Here is a 24,234-nt window from a genome sequence, read left to right as displayed (position 1 = left end):
GCATTTTTTGGGTGGAGTTATTTAGGCTAGCGGGAACGAAGTTGTCACCAAGTACGAGCTACCATCCACAATCAGATGGACAGACATAGATTGTGAACAAATGGTTGGAGGGCTATCTGAGGAATTATGTTTCAGCGCAACAAAAGGCATGGGTGCGTTGGTTGCATTTGGGTGAGCATTGTTACAACACTACCTATCACATGTCAATAGGCATGTCACCCTTCAAAGCATTGTATGGTTATGAACCTTCATCATTCATGGATTTGGTATTAGGAGACAGTCGTGCACCGAGGGCTAAAGATTGGCTATAAGAGAGTTTAGATATCATGAGATCTCTCAAGTAAAATCTACAAATGGCTCAAAATCAACAAAAGACATTTGCAGACCGACATCGAATTGAGAGAAGTGTTGAGGTGGGTGATTTAGTATACCTTCGACTTCAACCATATAAAAAATCCTTCCTAAAGTCGTCTGGTAAGGAGAAACTAAAACAACGCTTCTACGGACCATATAGAGTGGTTCGAAAGGTAGGAGAAATTGCCTACGAATTGGAGCTTCCTGAAGGGAGTTGAATCCACAATGTTTTTCATGTGTCATGCCTGAAGAAGGCTATTGGACAACGTGTCACAGTGTCGAAGGAATTGCCTCCCATTGATGAAGAAGTGAAATTAATTTTAGAGCCAACAGAGATCATAGATGTCAGGGAGAAGAAGCTTAGGTCCCATACCATTAAGGAGTTTTTTGTGCGATGGAAGGATCTTCCTGTCGAGGATGCCACCTGGGAAGGAGAACAAATTCTAGAGCATCCAAGTTTGCAATTGCTTGAGGGCAAGCAATTTTTCGACACGTACGACTGTAATGTCCCCAATATTATTAAATAATAATATTTTATTATGTGGCCGAGAATCAATGTTTTTAATCTCTCGGGCCCACTCTTTAATTTTGTTTAGTACTTGTCGGCTTATTGCCATTTTGTAATCCTTCAGGAAGTTTCCCCAAAGCCCTTTATAAGGCCTTCTTGTAAGTTGTTTTAGGCATGCATTTTGGATTATTTCTTTGTATAGCGAATCCTAGTTGGGATTCTTTGTTGTTCGCCATTTCGGAAGTGAAAGATCTTCCTTACTGGCTCTTCCAGTTTCAGTGGGATTCAACCCTCACCCTATTTCGTCACTTGTAGCTCTTCGCTCGGATTTAGCAAAATTAGAGCACCATCTTTGTGGCATATATTGAAGGATCATTCGTATTCGAGTTTCTAATATTGTATCTAATCTACTTGTGTGTTGTATGAACAAATTTGCATTCATTATTGTGGCTCAAACACCAATCGTGTGGCATCCGAACATTCTCGTACGACCTCTTCATTTTTCGTACAGCCTACCATCTTTCCTCACCACCGTACTTCCCTCCCATCCTTTGTCTATTAGCTGTACAACACACCGTACGAACACCTTGGCATTCACCCTGTACACCAACACTCCATCACCATCGTACACCCTCATAGACAATCGTACGACTCTCCTTAAGCCATTGTACAAATCTCTTTTTTCACACCGTACAATGACCCTTTTAGATCGTACGACCGACAAAGCTACCTTATCTTCACTCCTACCCTCAACCTCACTGTACTGCGCCCCTCCACCTGCCATTGTACGGTCTTCGATCTGTACAAACTCATCTTCCTTCCATCTGTACACCCCTTCCTTCTCCACCGTACGATCCACTTCCAAGGCAGCCTCCCACACCATACGTACCCATTTCAGGATCATAGAAACTATCATTTTTGCTAATAGTGTCTTATACACTCCATTGCTAGTATGGGACATTTCAAGACCTCAGGGGACAATGATTAAAAACATAGGGGATATTTTTATATAGAGAGACATAATTGAAATATGCATATCATAACATTGATAACCATTCACCATAGACATCTTAGAATATCAATACATGGAAAATTATCAAATGACAAATACTAAGTACTTCCATTTTAACTATATCACATACATATATATCAAAAATCAAAATGCCTAAAGGCTCTAGGTATCATGCATGAAATCAGATGAAATAAAGAGAAGTCAACTAAAATAGTAAGTAGTAAATACTAAATGCAATCTTTCCACACTACTGTTGCTGCTCTATGTTTTTTTTCTTCCTCTTATAAACTATGTCAAATCTAAAAATGAGTAGAAGAGTTAGTGTTTTAGTGTTTTAATTGACCAAATATGGTTTGCATATTTTTGTTATGTCTCTAAGATAACTAGGGTCCCAAATGGACATCAAACAAAAAAAAAAAAAAAAAAAGATTTTATGGGGGGTGTTTTGCCTTTACCTAATTGGTTGGAAAAAAGGGGACGACCAACAGTTTCAGGGATGGATGGGAGATGACAAAGCTGTCCTTGGTATTGCTGGCCGTCCACAAGTTTCCTGCAAAAAAAATTTGGCCTTTTTAAGGACGTTTCCAAATTTGGCAAAAAAGGGGATGACTTTGGGAATGACAAAATCCATCCCTGTTTTGTCCCCGGGACGGGTATGGTCCCAAAATCATAGGGGATGCATCCCCGTTGAGTCCCGGGATGGGTACGGTCCCAAAATCATAGGGGATGCGTCCCTGTTGAACATTGATTAAAGCCGAAAGAGAGTTGAAAATGCTCAAAACTTGAGCAGTCAAAACCAAACTAATTTCAAACACTCAAAATACGAGCATGTAGAACTAAATAATGGTTGTGAGTGCTTAAAAGTTGAGCAAGCATAACTTAAAAAAGGGTTTTGAATGCTCAGAAAGAGAGCATTTCTAACCATATTAGTTAATGATGCTCAAGATTGGGGTAATTTTAACTTCATACTTGAAACTCATTTCAAGAATCGGTAAAATTTGGGATGAAGGTTTTACGCCAAAGTTGGAGGTTTTCAAGAATGGGGCGTGCAATATGGACAAGTTGAAATTAAGATTAACTTTCAATGTTATGTACGAGCAAAAACATATGCAAAAATATGGACAAGGCATTGGAACCAAACTCTCTGTTTCCATGGTTTTGGAAAATGGGATGACAATGAATAATAAAAATCTGATAGAACACCACAAAGAAATGGCATCTCATGGAGTAAACATAATTATTCTGAGGTATCCACAAAATAGATTTGTTGATAAAATATGGGATGTAACACTGTGTATTAGATCATTTCCGCACAAGATAAGGTAACACCTACGTTGGAATGGACTGTGTTACATCATACAAAGGCACTAGGTAAGGCCTACGGTAGAATGGGCATGGGCCACATCGTACAAAGGCACTAGATAAGGCTTGCAGTGTAATGCCACATATTACATCATACAAAGGCACTATTTTGGGAGTAATGATTGGAGTGAGGTAATGACAATAAGGGGGAACAATGAGGCCTACTAGATACACCACTCTATATGGGGCCAAGGGGGATAGAGTATCTATGCTTGGGCCTAGGGTCAAGTATTAGGGCTTCCTTAAGGGAGAATGTTGAGGTCTACTAGGTACGCCACTCCATGAAGTATGGAGCTATGGGGGACAAAGCATCTGCCATTGGGCATAGAGTTAGGTAACAGGGCACCCTTTTGTAGTTTTTCCTCCAATCTTAGAGAATCTAAGTAGACCACCTTGGTAGATGCCTAATACCTACCACCAAGGTCAAGAGGGCCAAAGCTTTGCTCTTGGCCTTTAGATTAGACATCTAAGAGGAACTAAATTGCCAACTAAGTAGACCACCTTGATGGATGCCTAACACTTGCCATCAAGGCCAAGAGGGCCAAAGTTCTGATCTTGGGCTTATATTGGTCAATTAAGAGGATTAACATTACAATCTAAGTAGACCACCTTGGTGATTGCCTAACACTTGCCACCAAGGCTAAGGGGGCCAAAGTTCCTCTCTTGGGCTTAGATTGGGATGAAGCATAAATATGGAAACCAAATAAGCATCCAACTAAGTAGGTCACTCGTGTGGTTGTGTAATATGTACCATTGAGGCCAAGGGGGCCAAAGTTTTGCTCTTGGGCACCAACATATCATGATTAATTTTTTCTTTGAAATTTATATAAACACATGCATATACTTATGTTTACTTTAAGGTTGTAGGGTTTATAATCATAATGAAGAAGTAAAATAATGTAATTCCTTTCTCTAACCCTCACCCATTGAAAATATAAATTGTAGGGTTTAATCAAGGAACTGAATAATGAGTTTATTATGTGTATACATTGTGTATGCTTTGTGTCCGCATGCATTCATCTCTACTTTGTGTTTGCTCGTCTTTAAGCATTCATGTGTCTACTTCATGTCTACTTTGTGCCTTTACGCATCAATATGTATACTTCGTGTATGCTTTGTGTTTTTTTACATTGTATTTTTGTATATAGTAACTTTACATGGAAAGATTTGTATAAATTGTCTTTGCTTGAGGACACACAAATTTTGAGAGGGGAGGACTGTGATGTCCCTCATTTCAGAATATGTTTTAATAGAAAACACAAATTAAATAATAATCTTAAATTATTATGATAATATAAATATTGTCATCTATTATAAAATACAAATATTGTTTAATATATAAATAGATAGATAAATAAATAATATAAAATAATATTCATATATATTATTAATATAAAATTGATATAAATTATATTATGTTATTATATTATCATATCACTATTATATAGTAATATAAGTATTTTTATTAGTATTTAGAAAAGATTACATCATAAGGCCAATTATAGATAAGGCCCAAACAAACATCTAACAATTTAGACTAGACCCCAAACTTAACCTATAATCTTTACATAGCATGTGGTCACCTTTACAAAAAAAAAGACTTAAGCAAAAATCTCTCCGGTTTACCATTGTAAACAACCATTCATTTGCCATACCACTAACCTCAAACCAGCCTGTCAAAACTGCCATTGAGCTCTGTCACTGCATCTTCCCTTCCTGCCATCGTTGGACATTGCAGAAGGTTTCACTAATTCCTTCCTCTTCCATCATGGCCAACAAAACCCAATCCATCCATTTTTGCTCAGCCCACCTCACAACGTAACCTGTTCCTTCCTTCTTCCACCAATCCCCCCATCAAAATCCCAGCCCACACCACTTCGTTTTCATTTGCCAAAAAACCAAACAACCAGTTTTAGCTTCCACCCGTAATGCCCATTTTTGACTGATCTCCCTTCTATCAGCAAAAAGCCCTAAAATTTCTATCAAAACTCAAAAATTGCCCACCTTTCACGAACATCCTCATACCCTTGGAAATTGCACATAGACCACCATCCTTCGCCTACGAATATTTTCCGACCAACGACATCAAGGGTGAGCAATTGGATATCCCCTTACCATTCTAGCTTGCAAATCATGAAAGAGGTGGATTTTCTCCTTTATCTTCCTCCATTCAACAATAATATGTGCTCTGTAAGCCCCTTGGTCAAGTCTTTTAGGTTATCACAGAAAAGAAAAATGACTCACCTCACTCACCTCATTCCCCTCTTCATTTTCAGAATACTCACCATAATTAAACCCATAGCCAAGGAAAGCCCATTCTAATGGGTAATCTAAACCAACTATTAAATCCTTTGTGAACAAAGACTCCATAACCCATTTTACTTTTTTTTTATTATCATTTAACTCCAAGCTTCATGCCATTATTATTGCTGCAATATCAACATTCACTTCCAATGATGCTTGGACTTCTGAAGTAAACTCCCCAAATGATGCATGGGCTCCTGAAATAAACTCACCAATGTTCCTTGCACCTCTCAAATTACTCTAGGAGAAGGGCATCACAGGAACAACTTTAGCCTGTGGTCCACCACCGGACTGAACAAGGCCTTATGCAGTTTCAGCATTCTGAAAATAAAGGTTGGCTCCATCTCTACACCCAAAAACTGCAAGTTTCTACAAGGGAAAAGCTTCCTTTCCAAGTTTTCAATGAAAAAACCAATACCCCCTACCATCATAAATAGCCTGCACACTCTCGAAAAGCACTTACGTTGTCCCTTCAGCTCTGCAGATCCGACTCATTAATGATATGTGCTGTCACTCAATCCAAAGACCAGCCACCCATATACAATGAAATCATCAATTTAATCATGCCAATGTCCTCACACTTTCCCATAAACCAAAATCACAATTTTTTTAAAAATCTGCAGTACCAATTGGAAGGAGAAAAAATTAAACATTAAAAATAAAAAACTTAATAACTCCACATCCACCAAATTTGCTAACGGTCACAAATTTCAAATTGTAACCCAACATCCTCTTTGTAACCTGTCGTCCACTTAGATAGCTTGTCTGCCTCACAATTTCCTTCTCTTCTTACATGACTAACTTGAAAGTCATCAAACTCTCCTAACAACTCCCTTATCTTTTGAATATAATTATCTAAACGCCATGCGTGAATCCTGTTCTGCCTAATAGCCTCAACAATCACCATTGAATCATCCTCCGAATGAAGTTCAACACTTTAAGGCTTGAGCACATTTAATTGCCACTAGAGCATGCGCCCAACAGAGGTCAACCATCTACCTTTCCATCCCTTCATTTTTTGCAAACATTTATCAACCAGTTCTATCATTTGAAGACTGTTAGCCCCAATTTTAAAACTTGGAAAATTTTTAATTTTCTTGCATTCAAAACCTTGATGGAGCAACTTATTTGGCTCTAAAGATCTCTAATCACCCTCAAATGTCGAACCTTCTTACATTTGAAGTGAAATGAATAGCAATCACATTCTGGAACTTAAAGAGAAATGTTAGTCATGTTTGAGAAATAAACACAAGAATTATTGAAATCAAAGATTTGTGAAGAATGACAAAATATCACTTAGTATGGAACATTTGTTCATGTAATCACCTTTGGTCATCATGGCTAAAGTTTTTTGGCAAAAGGACAAGCAGTTGAAATATCATAAATGATCTTCATATGATCTCTCATGATTATTGTTGCAAGGTATGAAATGCACCTTGCAATACTTGACTGAAGATGCAAGATCTTCGGAGAACTAACCAAGTTCATAAACTTGGAGATGCTTTTATTTAAGCAAGAGGTAAATTTATATAAGTTGGCCAACTCAACAAAAAGCCCGATGAATGCATGTGAATGGTAAGTTCAAATAAAGTTTAAAAGAAAGAAAAAAGAAGCCCAAATTACTATGATATATGAAAATGAAATTCTTGGAGATATTACAAAGTTGCCAAAGTGACCAAAGCTATCGATTAGTAGGAGAAGTTTTCACCAAAATATGCAAGTGGACAGGGAATTGATTCTTGCTAGTTTAGTGGGTTTGTTTGAATTTGTTTTGAGATATCATTACGTTGATGTTTGTGTTAGTAGATTGGTGAAGTTCTCAATGCACTTGGAAATGTGGAGAAGAAGGTAGAAAGATAGAAAGGAGGAAAAGTGCTTCAGATGTTTAATGAAATTGCCAAAGTTGCTCGAAACCCCGACATTGTTGATGCTAGCATTGATCAAAGATGTCACAAAACTAAATCACCTGGTAAACTGAAGATATAATTAATGGGTTTAACATATTGGCAAAGAGATCAAGACAAAAATCAGATGACAGTTATAGGTGAAGTGGGAGAATTTGTGTTTTATAATCATCTGCATTTGAAGGGTCAATACTCTCACCAGAAACTTCCAATTTGATCAAAATGCTATGAGCGACTTTCAAAAGATGGTTTGAAGTGGTGGGTTGATGATGTTTTGAAAGTTTCTCTAAAATCCGATAAGAAAATGAATAGTGTTTCCGTTGGGCATTGCAAATGCATTTGAAAATCTCTAAAATTTCGATAGGAATTTTTTATATTTTATAGGTGGTATTGAAAAGTTGGCCAAGTTGGTAAGATCTCCGATGTATTCTTCACAAACAAGTTAGTTATTTGTTGTGAGGTTTTCACACCATCGCCCCAAAAATTTGGGGACCCGCCTTATTCTTTAATCGCCTTGGCAAATTTTGAGTTGTCCAGAAAATTTTGATTCTTTTGAAAACTTAAAGTCTTGGATGCCTTTGGGCCTAGAGGGAGAAAGGTTAGATTTATTTTTGCCCAATTTCAACTAGATTTTCCAAGATGACCAATTTCATCCTTAGGCTGGCAAAATTTTCAAAAGCAACATTCGGCAGGATAAAATTGTAAAATTTGTACTTAGATGATTTCTTTTGAAAATTTGGATATAATTGTATAAATTAGGATAATTTTCAAAAAATGAAATTTTGTTAGATTAGAACTTCTTTTGGAAAATCTTGAAATTTTTTTCTGTAAGATTTTTTTTTTTTTTTTTGTTATGATGAAAGAAAATTGCAAAATCGATTTTAGACTTTAAAGAAATAATTTTATTTGTGTTAAAAAAATTAAATTGCTTGGCAAAATCGATTTCAATTGAATTGCAAAAAATTGGCTTTAAATGGATTAAAATTGTCTTGAAAATTTTAAGCCTTTAATGAAATTGGTAATTTAATATTGAAAAATGGCTTTTGGCTAGCCAATATCCGATTTTAATGACATATTAATTACTAAATTGTCATTAAATGAAAACTTTACCATCTCCAAGGCATTATTTACTTTCTTTTTGCAATTTCGGTCTAATTGGCAATTTAAAAAGGTAAATTTCATCTTGGCAAAGTTGATTTTGGGCTAAGCATTTAATGGGGGGCCATGCCTTATGTTTTAATTAATTTATTTTTGCTACCCCTAGTCGGCCAGCTTGGAGGAGTGGAGGGAAGATGGTATAAGAGGGCTCCTCCCTCTCCCATTTTCTTCATTTCTGATAGCCTTCTCTTGCTTGGCGAATTTTCTAAGGGAGCAAATTTTCATACCTTGGGCGATTTTTTTCTTGCAAGGGCAATTTTTCTTCCTCCTTGGGCAATTTTTGAGAGGGTAGATTGGCATTATTTTTGGCGATTTTTCCATGCTTGGGCAGAATTTCCATGTTTGGCGAATTTTCTAAGGGGCAGATTTTAAACTTCTTCTATGTTTGGCAAATTTTTCAAGTTTCAAGAGTCTGAAATTCTAATTTGCAAGAGGGTAAATATGAAATTTTCAAGTCTGATCCTAAATTCCAAAAGAAAGATCTGGTTATTGGTGGAGGTGACTTTTAATCATTTAGAGTTGAAAAGGGTCCTTAAGCTAACTTCCTTCTTTCGTTCTTGTCTAAGGATTGTCTCCCTTGGTTCTTCTTGCATTCATTGTCCACCACTTTACCATCCCGTAATAGAGCGACGAGTTGGTAGATGTTAATGCTAGCAAGAACTCTAAGGGAACAAACACTAAGAAAGACAAAGAGGATATGGTGCTCAAAACAACTTTCTTCTCGAAAATGAGGCAAATAACCGATACCAATGTCGATACAGTAGACATGATGCAGCTAAAGGTAACTTCAAATCATTTAGAGTTGAAAGGGGTCCTTAAGCTAACTTCCTTCTTTCGTTCTAGTCTAAGGATTGCCTCCTTTGGTTCTGCTAGTCTAATTGTCCACCACTTTACCATCCCGTGATAGGGTGACGAGATGGAGGATGTTAGTACAAGCAAGAATCTTAAGGGGACAAACACTAAGAAAGACAACGAGGATATGATGCCCAAAACACCTTTCTTCTCGAAAATGAAGCAAATAACCAATACCAAAGTTAGTACAATAAACATGATACAGGTAAAGGACAGACTAAAGGAAGGACAATCCCCCTTGGCAAAGAAGATATACAGAAGGCGGTTGCACACCACAACGTAGGCATTAACACTTCTATTACAACCATGATGAGTGAAATCGGAGCAACACTTGATTTTGAAGACATCAGAGGAGGATATCAATGAGGCAAAACTTGGATCAAGATTGGATGAGCTAGGAAAGGTTGCTATCAAGAAGAAACATTTGAACACCCTTTCCTCTTTAAGCACTTTCATTGGATTTGCAAAAGAGTATGAGAAGGATCACGAGAAGACACTACAAGCAGCAAGCAGCATGGTGAAATCAGTTGATTTAAGATGACGTATATGCCTTGTCCTCCCATGGAGGAAGTCAATGAAAGGCTAGCTAAGTTCATTGCCTTAGCTAAAACAATGAAAGAAAAAGGGAGAGTTATATTAGACGATCATTTAATGTAAGCCCAAGTGGCAATTTCTCTTTCTTCTAGGATAGGACAAGTGTCTATTTTTGATTGGCCACCATTTTGGTGCTTTCTCATTGGTTGCCACTTTTACACTTTTTTCATTGGTCCATTGACGAGGTGGTAGCTTCTCATTGGCCGATGGGGTGGCAACCCTAATTAGGGTTTTTAGGATCCAATTTGGATAGTTGATCTTGCTTTTGATCTCTACCGTCAGTTGTATTTTTGGCCTCTATATAAGGCCATTTGCTCTCATTTGTAAAAGGGGGGGGGGAAGAAAATTGTTGCATAAGATAATACCAAAATCTCTTTTTTCATTGTTGTGACTTGCATGGTGATTAAGAACATTGGGTGTTATTGCATGGTTTCTACTTCCACATAGTTAGATTTCATTTAAAGTTGTTAAAGTAGCTTTCATTTCATGTTGTTAGAGTAGAAGTAGATGGATAGTTGTATGGTAGCATTAGTAGATGTTTGATAGGGATCAATACTAGACCACTAGCATCCTAGTGGCTTGTTGGGAAGCCTTGTGTGGCAAATTAGTTTATCTTTCCTTTGAATCATTGCATCTATGGAGGTGGGGCCACTGGTTAACCTTCATTAGATTCAATCCCCGTCCATTTGCTAATCTTCCATCCATAGGAGTAGGAGTAAGATAGCAAGAAGTTCAGGACTTAGAGTTGAGAAGAAGAAAGTTAGAAAAACACCAGTTGTAATGTAAGAAAAAGTGATTGAAATGATAAAATATAATAAAATGAAATAGCATGAAATAATAGATTTAATCCAAGAGAGCAAGAAGAGTTTTACCATACAAATGATATAAGATCAATGGAGCAATACCAAAGAGGCAGCAACACAAGAGACAAGGATTTGATAAGGGGAAAACAAAGAAAACCCCTTGTGAGTATTATGAATGAGACAAAAGCCTAAGAATGTGAGAGAGAGAGAGAGAGAAGAAATGCAGCAAAATAGCTCATTTACAATAGCATCAAAAACTTGATGTGAATAATGGAGACTAGATTAAAATGAAAGAGAGAAGCACATCTTTTAAAGAGATGAGAAAGGAGTTGCATGTCTTTGCATGTGTAACTCCCATTTCTATGAATGCCACATTCATAAAAGGTGTGTGCAAAGTGTCAAGTTCCTCTTAAGGAGGAATATCTATTTTCCTTATTAAAGGAAATACAAAAATGAGTTGTCCTCACAAGTGGACAATAGGACAAGAATGACATGTCCTTTACATGTGGACTAGAGGATAAATAAATAATACGTAAGGGATACCTTGGTTTATCCCAATAAATAAATAAATACAACCAAGGAAAGATTATTAATTCTAACACCCTCCTTTAATCTTTACTTGGAGAGATGTTGTCAAAACCAAATTACAATTTGATTTTTTGAAATATCTTCATTGTGCAAGAGGTCTCTTATTATCATGGGTACATCATTGGAGAGCCAAGAGAAGTGGATAATTCTTCAAGTGTGTTACATCTTCAAGTAGATTCATGTGGCATAGGATCTGTACAACAAATAATGATGTCTTGTATGTGCCTTGATGAATTACCTGAAACATAGAAACAAGAAAAAAGGCAACTATCCACAAGGATAATTTCATCTTATATTCAAGTCAGAAACTTTTTATGTATAAGTAAACTCTCATAAAGTAAATATAAGTGTAACTTGGTACCACAAAGAAATCAAGATAAATCATATCCTACAAAGAACAAATACGTTATCAAAAACCTCAAGAAAGGAATATAAAAGGCACAAATGACCATAGACAAAGCCAAATAATGAAACCAAAATCAATAATGCATCAATCACGTGGATATAGACAGTCCACTAATAAGTCATTTCACAACAGTTTAATGGGTGATCAATCCATAGCCTGCATGACTCACGATTGAAGCAATGAAGTATACATAACATTATATGACATATTTTCAAAGATGTCAAAGGGAAGAAGTATGAGTATTAACAATAGATTGCCTTCAAATAAGAGTAAAATGCCTTCAAGATGGGTCAAATTAACTGAAATTGAAAGGAAACTCCAAGAATAAATGGTATAAACCATAAAGTGCCAATATGGCAATAGAATGATGTTAGAATAGCATAAACTGCACTTATGTGCCAATTAGTAGAACAAAATAAATATTGAAGGCAATAGTGTATAATAACTCATAATTCTAAGAAATAAGAAAAATAAATAAAATAAATTTACTTATGTGAAATAAAGAATGCATTCATATTTGATAAGTCACAAGAGACACAATAATTTGTATATTTATCAAGATATATATGTGGGCCCTCATATATACACATGAATAAATATACCTAAACTATCATGGTATGAAATCATGCAAATAGAATTAAGATCATATATAGAACATAATTTTTAGGCAACATACTAAAGAGAAATGCCAAAGATGATGAAAGAGAATTATTAACATCAAACAATATTATATTAAAAACTATGAGTATGTTATAAATAATTTATAGACGGTGTCTTCATTATTAATGAATATGTTATATAAAATACAGAATTTCTCAAAATATGTTGCAGTAATTAATCCTCCTAGGTTGAAGTCCACCCATTCTAAAAATTGATCTCTTTTACTAAGTACTTTTTGAAACCATTTATTTTTTCTCTTAACAAATTTGTCACTAGAGGAAGAGTCATGATGTATGAATGCATCATTTGTTTCAACATTAGCATTATTACCATTATCAATATTAACATTATTACCATAATCTATAAATGCATCATTACCATTACCATTGTAAGAAAGAATAGGAGGAATAAAGGTAGATATATGAGGAGTAGGGTTTAGAGGAGGTTGGTCCTCCACTAACACGATTCTACTTCCATGAACTTGTTCATTTTGAGCATTAGAAGAATCATGCACACCATTTCTTGGAAAACAAATATTTCGTGCTATGTGCACTTTGTTAGTAATAGGATTATAAGTTTGATAACCTTTGGTATTTTGCATGTTTTCACTCATGCATTTTGTACATGCCATCTTAGATGAAGCAATAAGAGGTAAATTTTCAACTGTATTAGATGAGATATGCTCATTTTTCAAATGAGCAAACTTTTCATGCTCCATATTAAAAGTAATATCTTTATGCAAAGAGTGTCTAGAAGAGGTGAACTCAGAAAATTTAAATAAGTTATCATGGTCTAACTTAGCATTAGCAACAACTTCATTAGTGTTAGGATCAATAATAGAGCACATGTCCTTATGAAACTCAACTTTGTAATTTTGACATAATTTTACAACAGAAAGAAGATTGTATTTCAACTCAGGAACATAAAGGACATCATGTAATTTTCCATTTGAAATACTAACATTACCAAATCCTTCAACTTTGCAACTGTGATTATCAGCTAATTGAATTGAAATATTAGAAGGATTGGGTTTTAAAGAATCAAACACTTCTTTATGAAAACTAACATGTTGAGATGCACCAGTATCAATAATCCATTCTAAATTTTTAGGAACATTGTAACTAACAGTAAAAGCATGATGAGATGGATGAGAGTTTTGATTATTGTTATTGATAAGTTGCTTATCTTTTTGTTTTTTAAAACAATTATTAGTCAAATGACCATCTTTCCCACAATAAGTACAATGAGGTTTCTTATTAGGACTATTATATTGATTAGGATGATTATTATTGCGATTTGTATTTTGATTATTATTGTTGTTAGAAGAAGGTCTAGAATTAAATAGGTTGTTATTATTGTGACGATTATTAAAGTTATGATTGTTATGATTATTATTGGAATTGTGAGTATTAAAATTTTGATTTTGATTATTATTTGGAGCATGATAAGATGATCTAAGATTTTGATTTTGATTTTTAGACACAAATGCATGTTCATTAGATCTAAGAGTACCAAATTGTAATAACTTAGCTTTCTCTTGACGCAACAAATTTTGAAAAATACTATAAGTTAATTGAGTAGACAAAGTAGGAATAGCAAGTTGAGAATGAACATTAGTAATAAATTGTTGAAATTGTCTACGAAGACATTTCTTTAAAATAATGGTAATTAATCTAATATTAGTGAGAGTAACGCTTAGTCCAATTAGTTGACTTTTAATATAATCAAATTTAAGTAAAAATTCATCCATGGATTTGAAATCAATATACTTTAAGTCTTCCAAATTGTCTTGCAATTGAATCTTGCGTGATTCAGATGGCTTGTCATACGTTTTCTTTAAAATATCCCAAGCTTCGTGGGCATTAGTGCAATGAGAAATTAGAACATATAAATCTGGGTTAAGAGATATACCAATGAGGCCAAGGGCTTTCTCATTTTTAGTATTCCATGCATTTTTTTCATCTTGTGTAGCCGAGGTACCAGGAATTACAGAAGGGTCAGTAGCAACATCTAAAATATGCTTAAAACGAAATATAAACGAAAGATGAGTTTTTCAAGCATGATAGTTTGAGTTATTTAACTTGATTTTTGGAATTAAAGTCGACATGATTTAAAAAATTACGTTTAAAATTTAAATAATAGATTTGAAATAAAAAAATGAGACTTATTATCCACAAGAATGTTAAATAATTATTAAGAGATTTAGAGAGTCAAAATTAAAAACAAAAATGTTCCCTGCAAAACCACTGGTCAGATTGAAGAAACTGGAAAAATAAAAATTTCAAAAAACTGAAAAAAAGTGTTACACATAGAGAGCGATAACTTTTTTAATTTAACTCTATTTTCAATAAAATTTAAAGGGTTTTTTCATTTTTATGTCTTCTAAATGCTGTTCAAATTTCAGCCAAACCCAGATCATGGATTGAGAGATATCATAAAAATACGAACTGCTGTCTTAAAACTTGAAAAACAAATAATACTGCACATATAGTACAATAACTTTTGCAATACTATTCTGATACAAATGACATTTAAAGGATTTTTTTGTTTTTATATTTTTTAAATGCTGTTAAAATTTCAACCAAACCCAGATCATAGATTATGAGATATAAGAAAAATACGAACTGCTATACTTTTCTTTCTAAAACAAAAACAGAAAAAAAATTTGAATTTCAAAAATTTAAAAAGCTTGCAACAGAAATAGGGTTAGATATAATAAAAAAATTAAAAATAAAGAATCCTTTGGCGGCAAGCCTTCCAAAGGAGGTTAGAAAAAATAAAAAATGAAGAACTCTTTGGCGGTAAACCTTCCAAAGAGGGGGGTTAGAAAAAAAATTTGAAGATTGAATAAAAAACCTGCCAAAAAAAAAAAAAATAGGAATGAATTTTTTTTTTTCACTTCTCCTCTCAACAAAGTTCTCCAATATGGTAACCTTCACAAAAGCTCAAAACAAGGATTAGAAAGCTCTGATACCATGTAAGAAAAAGTGATTGAAATGATAAAATATAATAAAATGAAATAGCATGAAATAATAGATTTAATCCAAGAGAGCAAGAAGAGTTTTACCATACAAATGATATAAGATCAATGAAGCAATACCAAAGAGGAAGCAACACAAGAGACAAGGATTTGATAAGGGGAAAGCAAAGAAAACCCCTTGTGAGTATTATGAATGAGGCAAAAGTTTAAGAATGAGAGAGAGAGAGAGAGAAGAAATGCAGCAAAATAGCTCATTTACAATAGCATCAAAAACTTGATGTGAATAATGAAGACTAGATTAAAATGAGAGAGAGAAGCACCTCTTTTAAAGAGATGACAAAGGAGTTGCATGTCTTTGCATGTGTAACTCCCATTTCTATGAATGCCACATTTATAAAAGGTGTGTGCAAAGTGTCAAGTTCCTCTTAAGGAGGAATATCTATTTTCCTTATTAAAGGAAATACAAAAATGAGTTGACCTCACAAGTGGACAATAGGACAAGAATGACATGTCCTTTACATGTGGACTAGAGGACAAATAAATAATACATAAGGGATACCTTGGTTTATCTCAATAAATAAATAAATACAACCAAGGAAAGATTATTAATTCTAACATGTAAGAACCATTCACCTTCCACCACCATCACTTTCCCATCAATTTCATCTAGCATTCGGATATCAACAACTTTTTGCCCAACTATGGATATCAATTGCAAACCTTAAACTTGCATAAATGAGTAAACTAAAAAGTAATAACAAGCATAACATGAAGAAACTCATAACATCATATTTTGTTAACTAGGGAAACATTGGCCAAGTGAAAACCCTGTGGGGATGGTACCCACAAAATGATCCACTAATCAAAAGTATCTTGTGAAAGATTTTGACCTTGTTAGGAGTGTGTTACATACATATAGTGTATCTGCCCTTGTTAGAGGACTTGGCCTTGTTAGAAGCCTTAACTCTGTTAGGAGTTATAATTAGAATACAATGATGAGCTCACTACTCTTACAAACATATGCATTTTTATAATCAGTATAGATGAATACCAAAACCTTGACTGTGCTGATATCTTCAATATCTGATCAATCCCTTGTAGTTCCTTGCATCAAATCACATATACAATTGCTTGCTCTGATATAACCATTAAACTCGCATCTATACAATACCAACAAAGTGCGCATATGTCAATCATATCATTACAATACAATTGCCACTTCTTTAAACAAAAGTTTCTTCCTTACTAAGATCTTTAAATTATCGGCCTTGCACTTCCTTTTTTTTTGATTGGTAAAAGGCTGAGGCCAAATTCTTTTTATTAATTAAATTGAATTGTGTAGAGTCTCCATTCAGTGCAAACACTGGTAGAAAAGAACGAAGAAGAAATACCTCTAGTTTACCCCATACATAGTCTAGAATATAGAATACATAAAGCTTAAGGAAGCATACCTCCTTTTACATAAACTTATTTAGGGCATACCCTTGTTTATTAAATAATTTTAGTTTACTTATGTTCAAAGAGATTATCCATGCCGAATCCATCCATCTGATAGAAATGTACAACTGCAATGTGTAAGAGAGTCCTTCTCCAACCTTATCCTTAATAATGACTGTATCTGCAAAATTCAATGCAGCTTGACGAAGATCATTGTTAGCTATTTAATATAGATGAAATACTTATAATATTCATATAAACAGAAAACATATCTCCTTTAATGTCATATTACCAAAAGAGCTTTGGTAAATTGGCTCAATTGGCTCAAAGTTTTTATTAGTTATAGTTTTCGTTAAATGTGAGTTAAAAGAAATTACGTCATATAAGTAGGTTTTATTGGTTTAGTGGGAGTCATCAAAGTTTCTTAAAAAGTATATGTAATTTATTATTCAATTGTGTAAATACATGGATTTATGATTATAAAGCTGGAATTTAAGCCTCAAACTTTTCCTATCTCATTATATGGCTATTTTTATATTAACATTAAAAATTAATGTGAATAACTTTTACATTATGTTTAAGATATAATAATGTTATAGTATTAAATATTAATACTTTATTATCAAGAGTATGGATATCATATAAAAATTTATTAATATCTTTTTTACATATTTCAAGGATTGTGTTAATCTTCTTCTGATTCTGAATCATCCACTTCCAAGATTCTTTCTATTAACCATTTTTTCTCTTTTATCACTGCTTCACTATCTTCATCTTCTGATTCAAAATCAAAATCATCAGCGGAATCTTCTTCATTTGAGATAATGTTATCTAAAGTGTATTTTGAGACTAAATCAAAGTTGAGTTCAGAGTTTATTATATAATTATTATCTGTCTTATTTACCTTATTGTGCTAACTTGAGATTTTAATATTATTATTGATAGCAGTCTTGAATTCATCTTGAATGATGTTTGAGGATCTAGCTTGTTCCTTTAATGGTTTAGACATAATTTGGTCCCCGTTATTATTCGCTTCGCTCCCCATGTTACGTGTTGCTATCAATTATATTAGGACCTGATCCAAAGTGTGTGTCTAGATGTAGATCTATTGTCGCTTTAATGTTCTTATCTACAGTTTCATAATTGTTTATATTTTCTATATGTTACTTATGTTACTTAACAGACATAGATCTTATGTTCTGAGATTTTGGTGATGATTGTCCATCTGACACCTCTTTTCTTCTACACTTAGTACCTTCCTCCTCAGATATGAATTCTAAATTAGGAATCTGAGAGGCCTTATTTCCTTTTCCTTCTATAATCTCCCCTTCCTCAATATAACTGTTCTTTATTTAATACAGATTGTCCTGAAGAGGAGATATTGGGATAACTATACTTCTCAGTGAGACAGAGGGTTTAACAATTGTGGGAGTTGTGATTTCTAGGCTGATGGGTTTGATTAATTCAGTTAACAAAACCTTATTTTCCTCCAAATGTTGATTTTGACAATGGGGAGAGATTGGGGTTTCAATAAAATTAAAAAATTGTTGTCAAGATCGATGAAGGATTTCTCTGTATGTATAACTGGCTGTGATATAGGGTTTTCGAGGTTAATTTTTGGGGTAATGAGTTCGTTTAGGACAAACCCTCCATCTTTAATAAAAGTTATTTTTAGGTCACTTTTTTGGAAAAGCAATTTTGAATCTCTGTATTCTAGATAGTTTTTATCTAGTTTGGGTTTTTTGAAAATAATATTTGTGTTGACTTCATCCCCATATCTCGGATGCAAATTATTAAGAGAATAATTAGAGATAATTTTTAAGGGTTTCAATTTTTTTGATAGTAGAACCCTAATTAAATATTTTAAATTGCTAGACAACCAAAAGTTTCTTGCTAACCCTTTGTATTTACCCAAGTATCCCCAATTTGAACAATAATTTTACAATGCAAAAGTTCTACTGGAAAATTTGGAATCAAATCCCACCTAAGAACAGAGTAAGTATTATAGTTTGAAGAGTTAAAATTTGGACTTCATTTAAAGAAATGAACTAAAAGACCTCTACAATATATTTGCTCTCCTGTTAATAATATTTTTTTTAATTTACTATTTTTACATTCTAAATATAAAATTTTTCATCCAAGTTACTAATACTTACCTATCCTGTAAATTGGTGTTCAAGCCAACCGGAGAAGTTGAGATTATGATATGGCTGCCTTCCCATAATGCAAAAAGCCCGTTAGTTTTACAGTGGTCCCAAAGATCATTCGAATAGGTGATGCTTGTAATAATATCTATCTTTGATGTGGAAGGGTTTTCCCCATTTTTTCCTTGTTCAATTTTTAGCCAATCTTGCAAACTTTTAGAACCATTTTTGTCTAAATTAGGGCAAGACTTTGAAAAATTAGAAGCTGGTACCTTCTTTATATCCTGTGTCTTATTCTGGAGACTTATGACTAGATTTTCAACCTTTGCTGTGACATAGAGGCACCTTGTTTGCCTTGGTCGTCAGTTTGGAAAACAAACTTTCATTTTACCGTTTGGATAAAAACCGGCCTGCCTTTTGATTGTGGACCAGTGTCGAATTATTATTTGAATCATTGACTTCGGTCCTGTAATTTCCATATTTGCCATTGTTCGATGAAAAGTTTAACCCAGATACCTGACTGAGAGTTTCAAAAGGATTATTCGGAGGCAGTTAATATTTAGTATGGGCATAATATATTTGTTGCTTTTTATTAGTGTCTGGTTGTCCTTTTTTGTTATCTTGTGCATCTTGCCCTGCTTTTTGTGCATTTTGATTTACGCAACCTGACTGCCCTGCTTTGCAGATGAGTTGATTAATGTGAGCCATCCTTCCTTCAGACCTGTGACGTCGATGTGGTTTTGTGTGCTGTCTTCATTCAAAATGCGAAGGGCCCTGATTCAAAACATCATCAGCGCCATAGAAGACATTCGTTGTATTCGGAGCAGGCTATGTGATCTGTGTGTCTTCCAGTTGTTGATTTTTAACATCACCTGTGCGGTTAAGTCGCTGCACTGCTACTGAGATGTCTTTCCCACTTCATAGGAACTGATACCTTAGAACTCCAAAGCAGGGTCAACTAGGCACGTCAAACGAGTGCTAGGTTTTGCAGCTCACTTGTGAGGTCTCCAAGAAATATGAAATCTAGGTTTAATAAATATTGGCTTTGCAGGTTGTGCAAAAACCTTTTTATGAAAGATATCTGGAAATCCTTAAGCATCATTTGAAGCATCAACTGTGCTTGTGCCCTTTGGAAAGTTTTTTGTAAAGTTACATAATTGTAAGTCGGGCGTCAATACACTCTCCTGCTTGTGCTGTAAATGTCCAGTTCGCTGAAAACCTGCATGTCCTCCCAACGCCTTTGCCTGCTGTCGGTACTCTTCAAACCTACCATGCACTTTTTTCCAATGTCAATAATGGTCCTGTCTGCTGCTGCCTATTGCGCTCCATTCAACATTAAAATGTATTATCACTTAAATCGATGGCAAACAAGTTGCTAAAATGTATCACATGGCATATAATAGAAGCCATGTGGTTAGAAAACTTGAGAGAAATATCCTAAAGAACCTAGCATCTTCATGGCAGATACTTGAACAACATTAACATTCATGTGCATTGGCAATAATATGAGCCCTGATTATGTATGTCTCTTGGATACAAAACTCAAATGAAATGAGAACTGCATGCATGGAACAACTATGACAATTGTAACATGTTAAAATGAGTTGGCCTTGCACTTCCTTACATGTTACCAAAACTCAATATTAAAATCTGCTAGCTAAGGGTTAACATCTAGGATGTCTTCCCTACCTTGCCAAGTTCTTGATTTGACAAGTCAAATCAATTCCTGGACCAATTTGCCAATACTTTGCTAATCTGTCCTGTCTTTGCGATGTCAAACCCGTCCGTAGAAAATCTTACCAAAACATATGTAAATTATACCATCATGTTTAGCGACCATAAACATATCTTCTATGATGTCCAAACTAACATCCCTCTAGCCTGCAGACTTATATCTGCTCCTTGTGAAGCTCGCCGAAACAAATAGTCTAATTATACATTGCTCTACTATTTCATACTTAAATAATTTTCTTAGTTACTTAACACTAAACTCAATACTTATCTTCAACGACCTTAATACATCATAATGTTGCTGCCATTAATGACAAATTCTATCAACTCCTTAACCAAACTGGCAACAATATCCACCTTTGGCATTGATGGCAACATTGTGAAAAAATGGCCAAATATATGTGATATACTTCTTCAAAATTGCAGAACTTCAAAATTTCAAAATTGGTGGTCAAGTCAAAATGTGGACCATTCATACATGCCATCTATCCATATTGATATTGTGCTCCATACAATCTATACATACTACTGTGTTCTCCCTTACTCTGTACATATGCCCCCGCCTTAGAATATGATCTATACATACTTTGCATATTGTGTAACTACTCCTCCCATATCTATTGTCCTTTACAATATTTTTCACTGACTACTTCTCCCCCTTTGACATCAATGACAAAGGTGAGTCAAAAATCTATATATGAGCTAAAAATTGTGTTCCCAAAAACTGTACCTCTAGGCAAAAGATTTATACGATCAGAGTTCCTCTTTAAAGTCTGAAATTCTGCATCCCACGCTACTTTAATTGACTCTCCCACATGAATAACTGCGCAAATGCCATAAGCTGCTACCTCAGCTCCATTGAGATCCATAGATACAAATTGCTCATAAGATCTTTCAACACTTACTAAAGTATCCAACTGTTTTTCTAGTAAATAAATCTTGGGTGTTAAGTGATCTCTGAATATGTTGAATATTCCAACTATTCTATCTCTATCATGCTTTAGGATCTGTGATATATCATAAGCTTTACTAACTCTTTTATTCTTGGTTGTAAGCTTTCAGTCCCGCAGACACGTGTTGTGGTCTTTTGCTGGACATTAATAAAATTATCTTACTTGTCTTGTCTTGTCTTATCCATGTCAATAACACTCAAGTAATTTTCTTTCAGCTCCTCTGCTAACTTTTCTAATTCCTCTTCTCTTTCCCTGATAGCCTCTGATACATCTGAAGTATGCTTATGTGCTCTTGCACATTCAATGTATAACTTCTTTTCTTCTGCTATGCATCCCTTGATGTCCTTTATACATGTGTCAATAACTAACAAATCCTTCTTTATGTACCTCATGTAAAAGTTTCTTGCATGATCACTTTTTAAAATTCTTTTCCATATTTTGATCTGCAAACTGTACTAGAAATGGTAAAGTCTTTTGTAGCCTTTCTAATGCAAGTTCTAGTAGCTTTTGAGTACTAACTGCCTTCTTCTCTGGTTTCTCCATAGCTTTGGTGAATGCAAATGCTGATAATTGCATGAAACTTTTTGCATCCATATCCTCTTATATTAACTTTGTAATATCTCCTCAAATGCTAGGGCTTGCTAATAGAGTTTGCAATGTAGGTGTTGGAGTTTTAGCAATGTCTTTACCTTTATCCACAAACCTTGTTGGTTTCTGCACTAGTGTTGTGGTCTGAATATCCTGATTTTCTTCCTCTGTCCTTCACTCCATCTCTGTCCTCTGCACCTCCTCTGACCTCTGTTCTGTCATATCCTTCTCTGTAGTGTCAGATTCTGTTGGTAATGAAGATCCTGCTCCATGCTTGTGACCTGCTCAGTCAATCTCACTGCCAATTCAACAAACAGGAAATCTTACCCTTATGGTCACTGCAGAAAATGTGGATATGTATGCAAGTCTCTTAAGAGTTCCAAATAGAATTCAATTGAGTAGCAAATAGTTTCTTTTTCAATGTTTTGATATGAAAACATGTTTTTGTGAAAATAGATCCAGTAAGAGTAATAGTTCTCATATATGTACGGTTTCTTTTTTGATTTAACAATTTGGTAATGATGGCATTTTGTTGCTGCCCATTTGCTTATGCTTGGCAAGAAGCTTGCATGTTACTTTCCTGTCTAGTGTCTTATTGATATTAATATTTCAGATTTTTCTTCATATCATAACAAGGGATATTCTTTATTTCTAATTGAAGTCTTCATGTATTCAGCTGATCTCTGGTACGATATAGGCACTGGTCTTGAAGTGTTATCTCCTCTTTGTCCACAATTTTTCCTTGAGATGGCAGGCCTGGGCAATTTGGCCAAGGTATTCATTTGACCATTAGTTTCCTACATAGAGTTTTCCAGATTTTCCTTTATAGTTTATAATATTGATCAGTTGATCCTTTACTTGGAGAATGACTTGCGTCCCCATAATCTGCTCTCCAAGAGTTTATGTTGGCCTTTGATAGTTGCAACCAAAGAATTTATTTAGTAGGATTATGGTTATTATGTATTGACAGGTTTTTGGTTATTAATGTGTCACCATATTTTCTGATTTACACCCCGTTGTCATTTATTGGAGAACTTGACAGGGGATGGCAGTGGTTGCAGCCAGGGCAACAAGACTGCCTATATATTCGTCTTTTGCGAAAGAAGGCAATCTGAGTGATCTTTATGCAAAAGGGGAGGCTATATCTACTCTCTTCAATGTTGTGGGGCTGGGAGTGGGTATCCAGTTGGCATCAACTGCATGCTCGTCAATGCAAGGGAAGGTAAAATGGAATTTGTATGGCAGGGTAACTGTGCTTGCATTGTTGCCTTCATGCCCATAGACTGTATATTTTAACGAAGTTGTTGCATAATGTATTGAATTGTTTTGCAAACATTTGGTGCATTTTTTTTAAATATCGGAAAAAATTATAGTATGTTTTATATTTACAAAGGGATAATTACAACCTGGCCTTTATAACAAACATTCTGCAGGTGCCATTATCAAACAAAATATGGCAGTAGCAGGGTGGTATAAAACTGTTCTGACCACCACTAGCATACTTAGTACTATCTTCTCTATATGTCCCTTTGCTAGTCTGCCTAAAGAAAGAGAAACTGGACTAAATGTTAATGTTTCTTGTATTTTTTGGTTCAATAGCATACACAAACAGTGTCTACATCGAACTGCAAGAGGGATATCTGTCCTTATGCTAAGAATGACTAGGCAGAGTTGGAGGGTCCTGCTGAATAAGCACACTATAATATTTTTGCTTCTTACCTACCTCAATCAAAGCCTCATTAATTTATGACTCTAGCTGGTGAACTGCCAATCTGATTGCAGATTTGGTCACAGATTGCATAAATTAAAATTGTAATGCCCTTTTGCAACTCTGACTTCATACTGTGTATTTCTCTGTTAAAGCCTCTTATAATGTTTTGAACAGTACTTTAAGTC

The 24,234-nt window shown here is 34.6% G+C and overlaps 1 protein-coding gene across 1 annotated transcript in view; it reads left to right on the top strand.

Moving 5' to 3' along the window:
• The window catches only part of RUS2 (root UVB sensitive protein (Protein of unknown function, DUF647)), a 96,069-nt gene that overhangs the window by 48,412 nt on the left and 23,423 nt on the right, over window positions 1-24,234 (top strand). Inside the window, exons 6-7 of the mRNA XM_089814566.1 lie at window positions 23,015-23,112; window positions 23,381-23,560. Of these exons, the coding sequence (XP_089670692.1) occupies window positions 23,015-23,112; window positions 23,381-23,560 (278 nt within the window). The remainder of the gene's footprint in view (window positions 1-23,014; window positions 23,113-23,380; window positions 23,561-24,234) is intronic.

Source organism: Cupressus sempervirens, chromosome 2 (genome assembly GCF_028749045.1).
Source record: "Cupressus sempervirens isolate cs-2001-9-10 chromosome 2, ASM2874904v1, whole genome shotgun sequence".
NCBI classification, from domain to species: Eukaryota; Viridiplantae; Streptophyta; class Pinopsida; order Cupressales; family Cupressaceae; genus Cupressus; species Cupressus sempervirens.
This window is presented reverse-complemented; position numbering and strand designations above follow the sequence as displayed.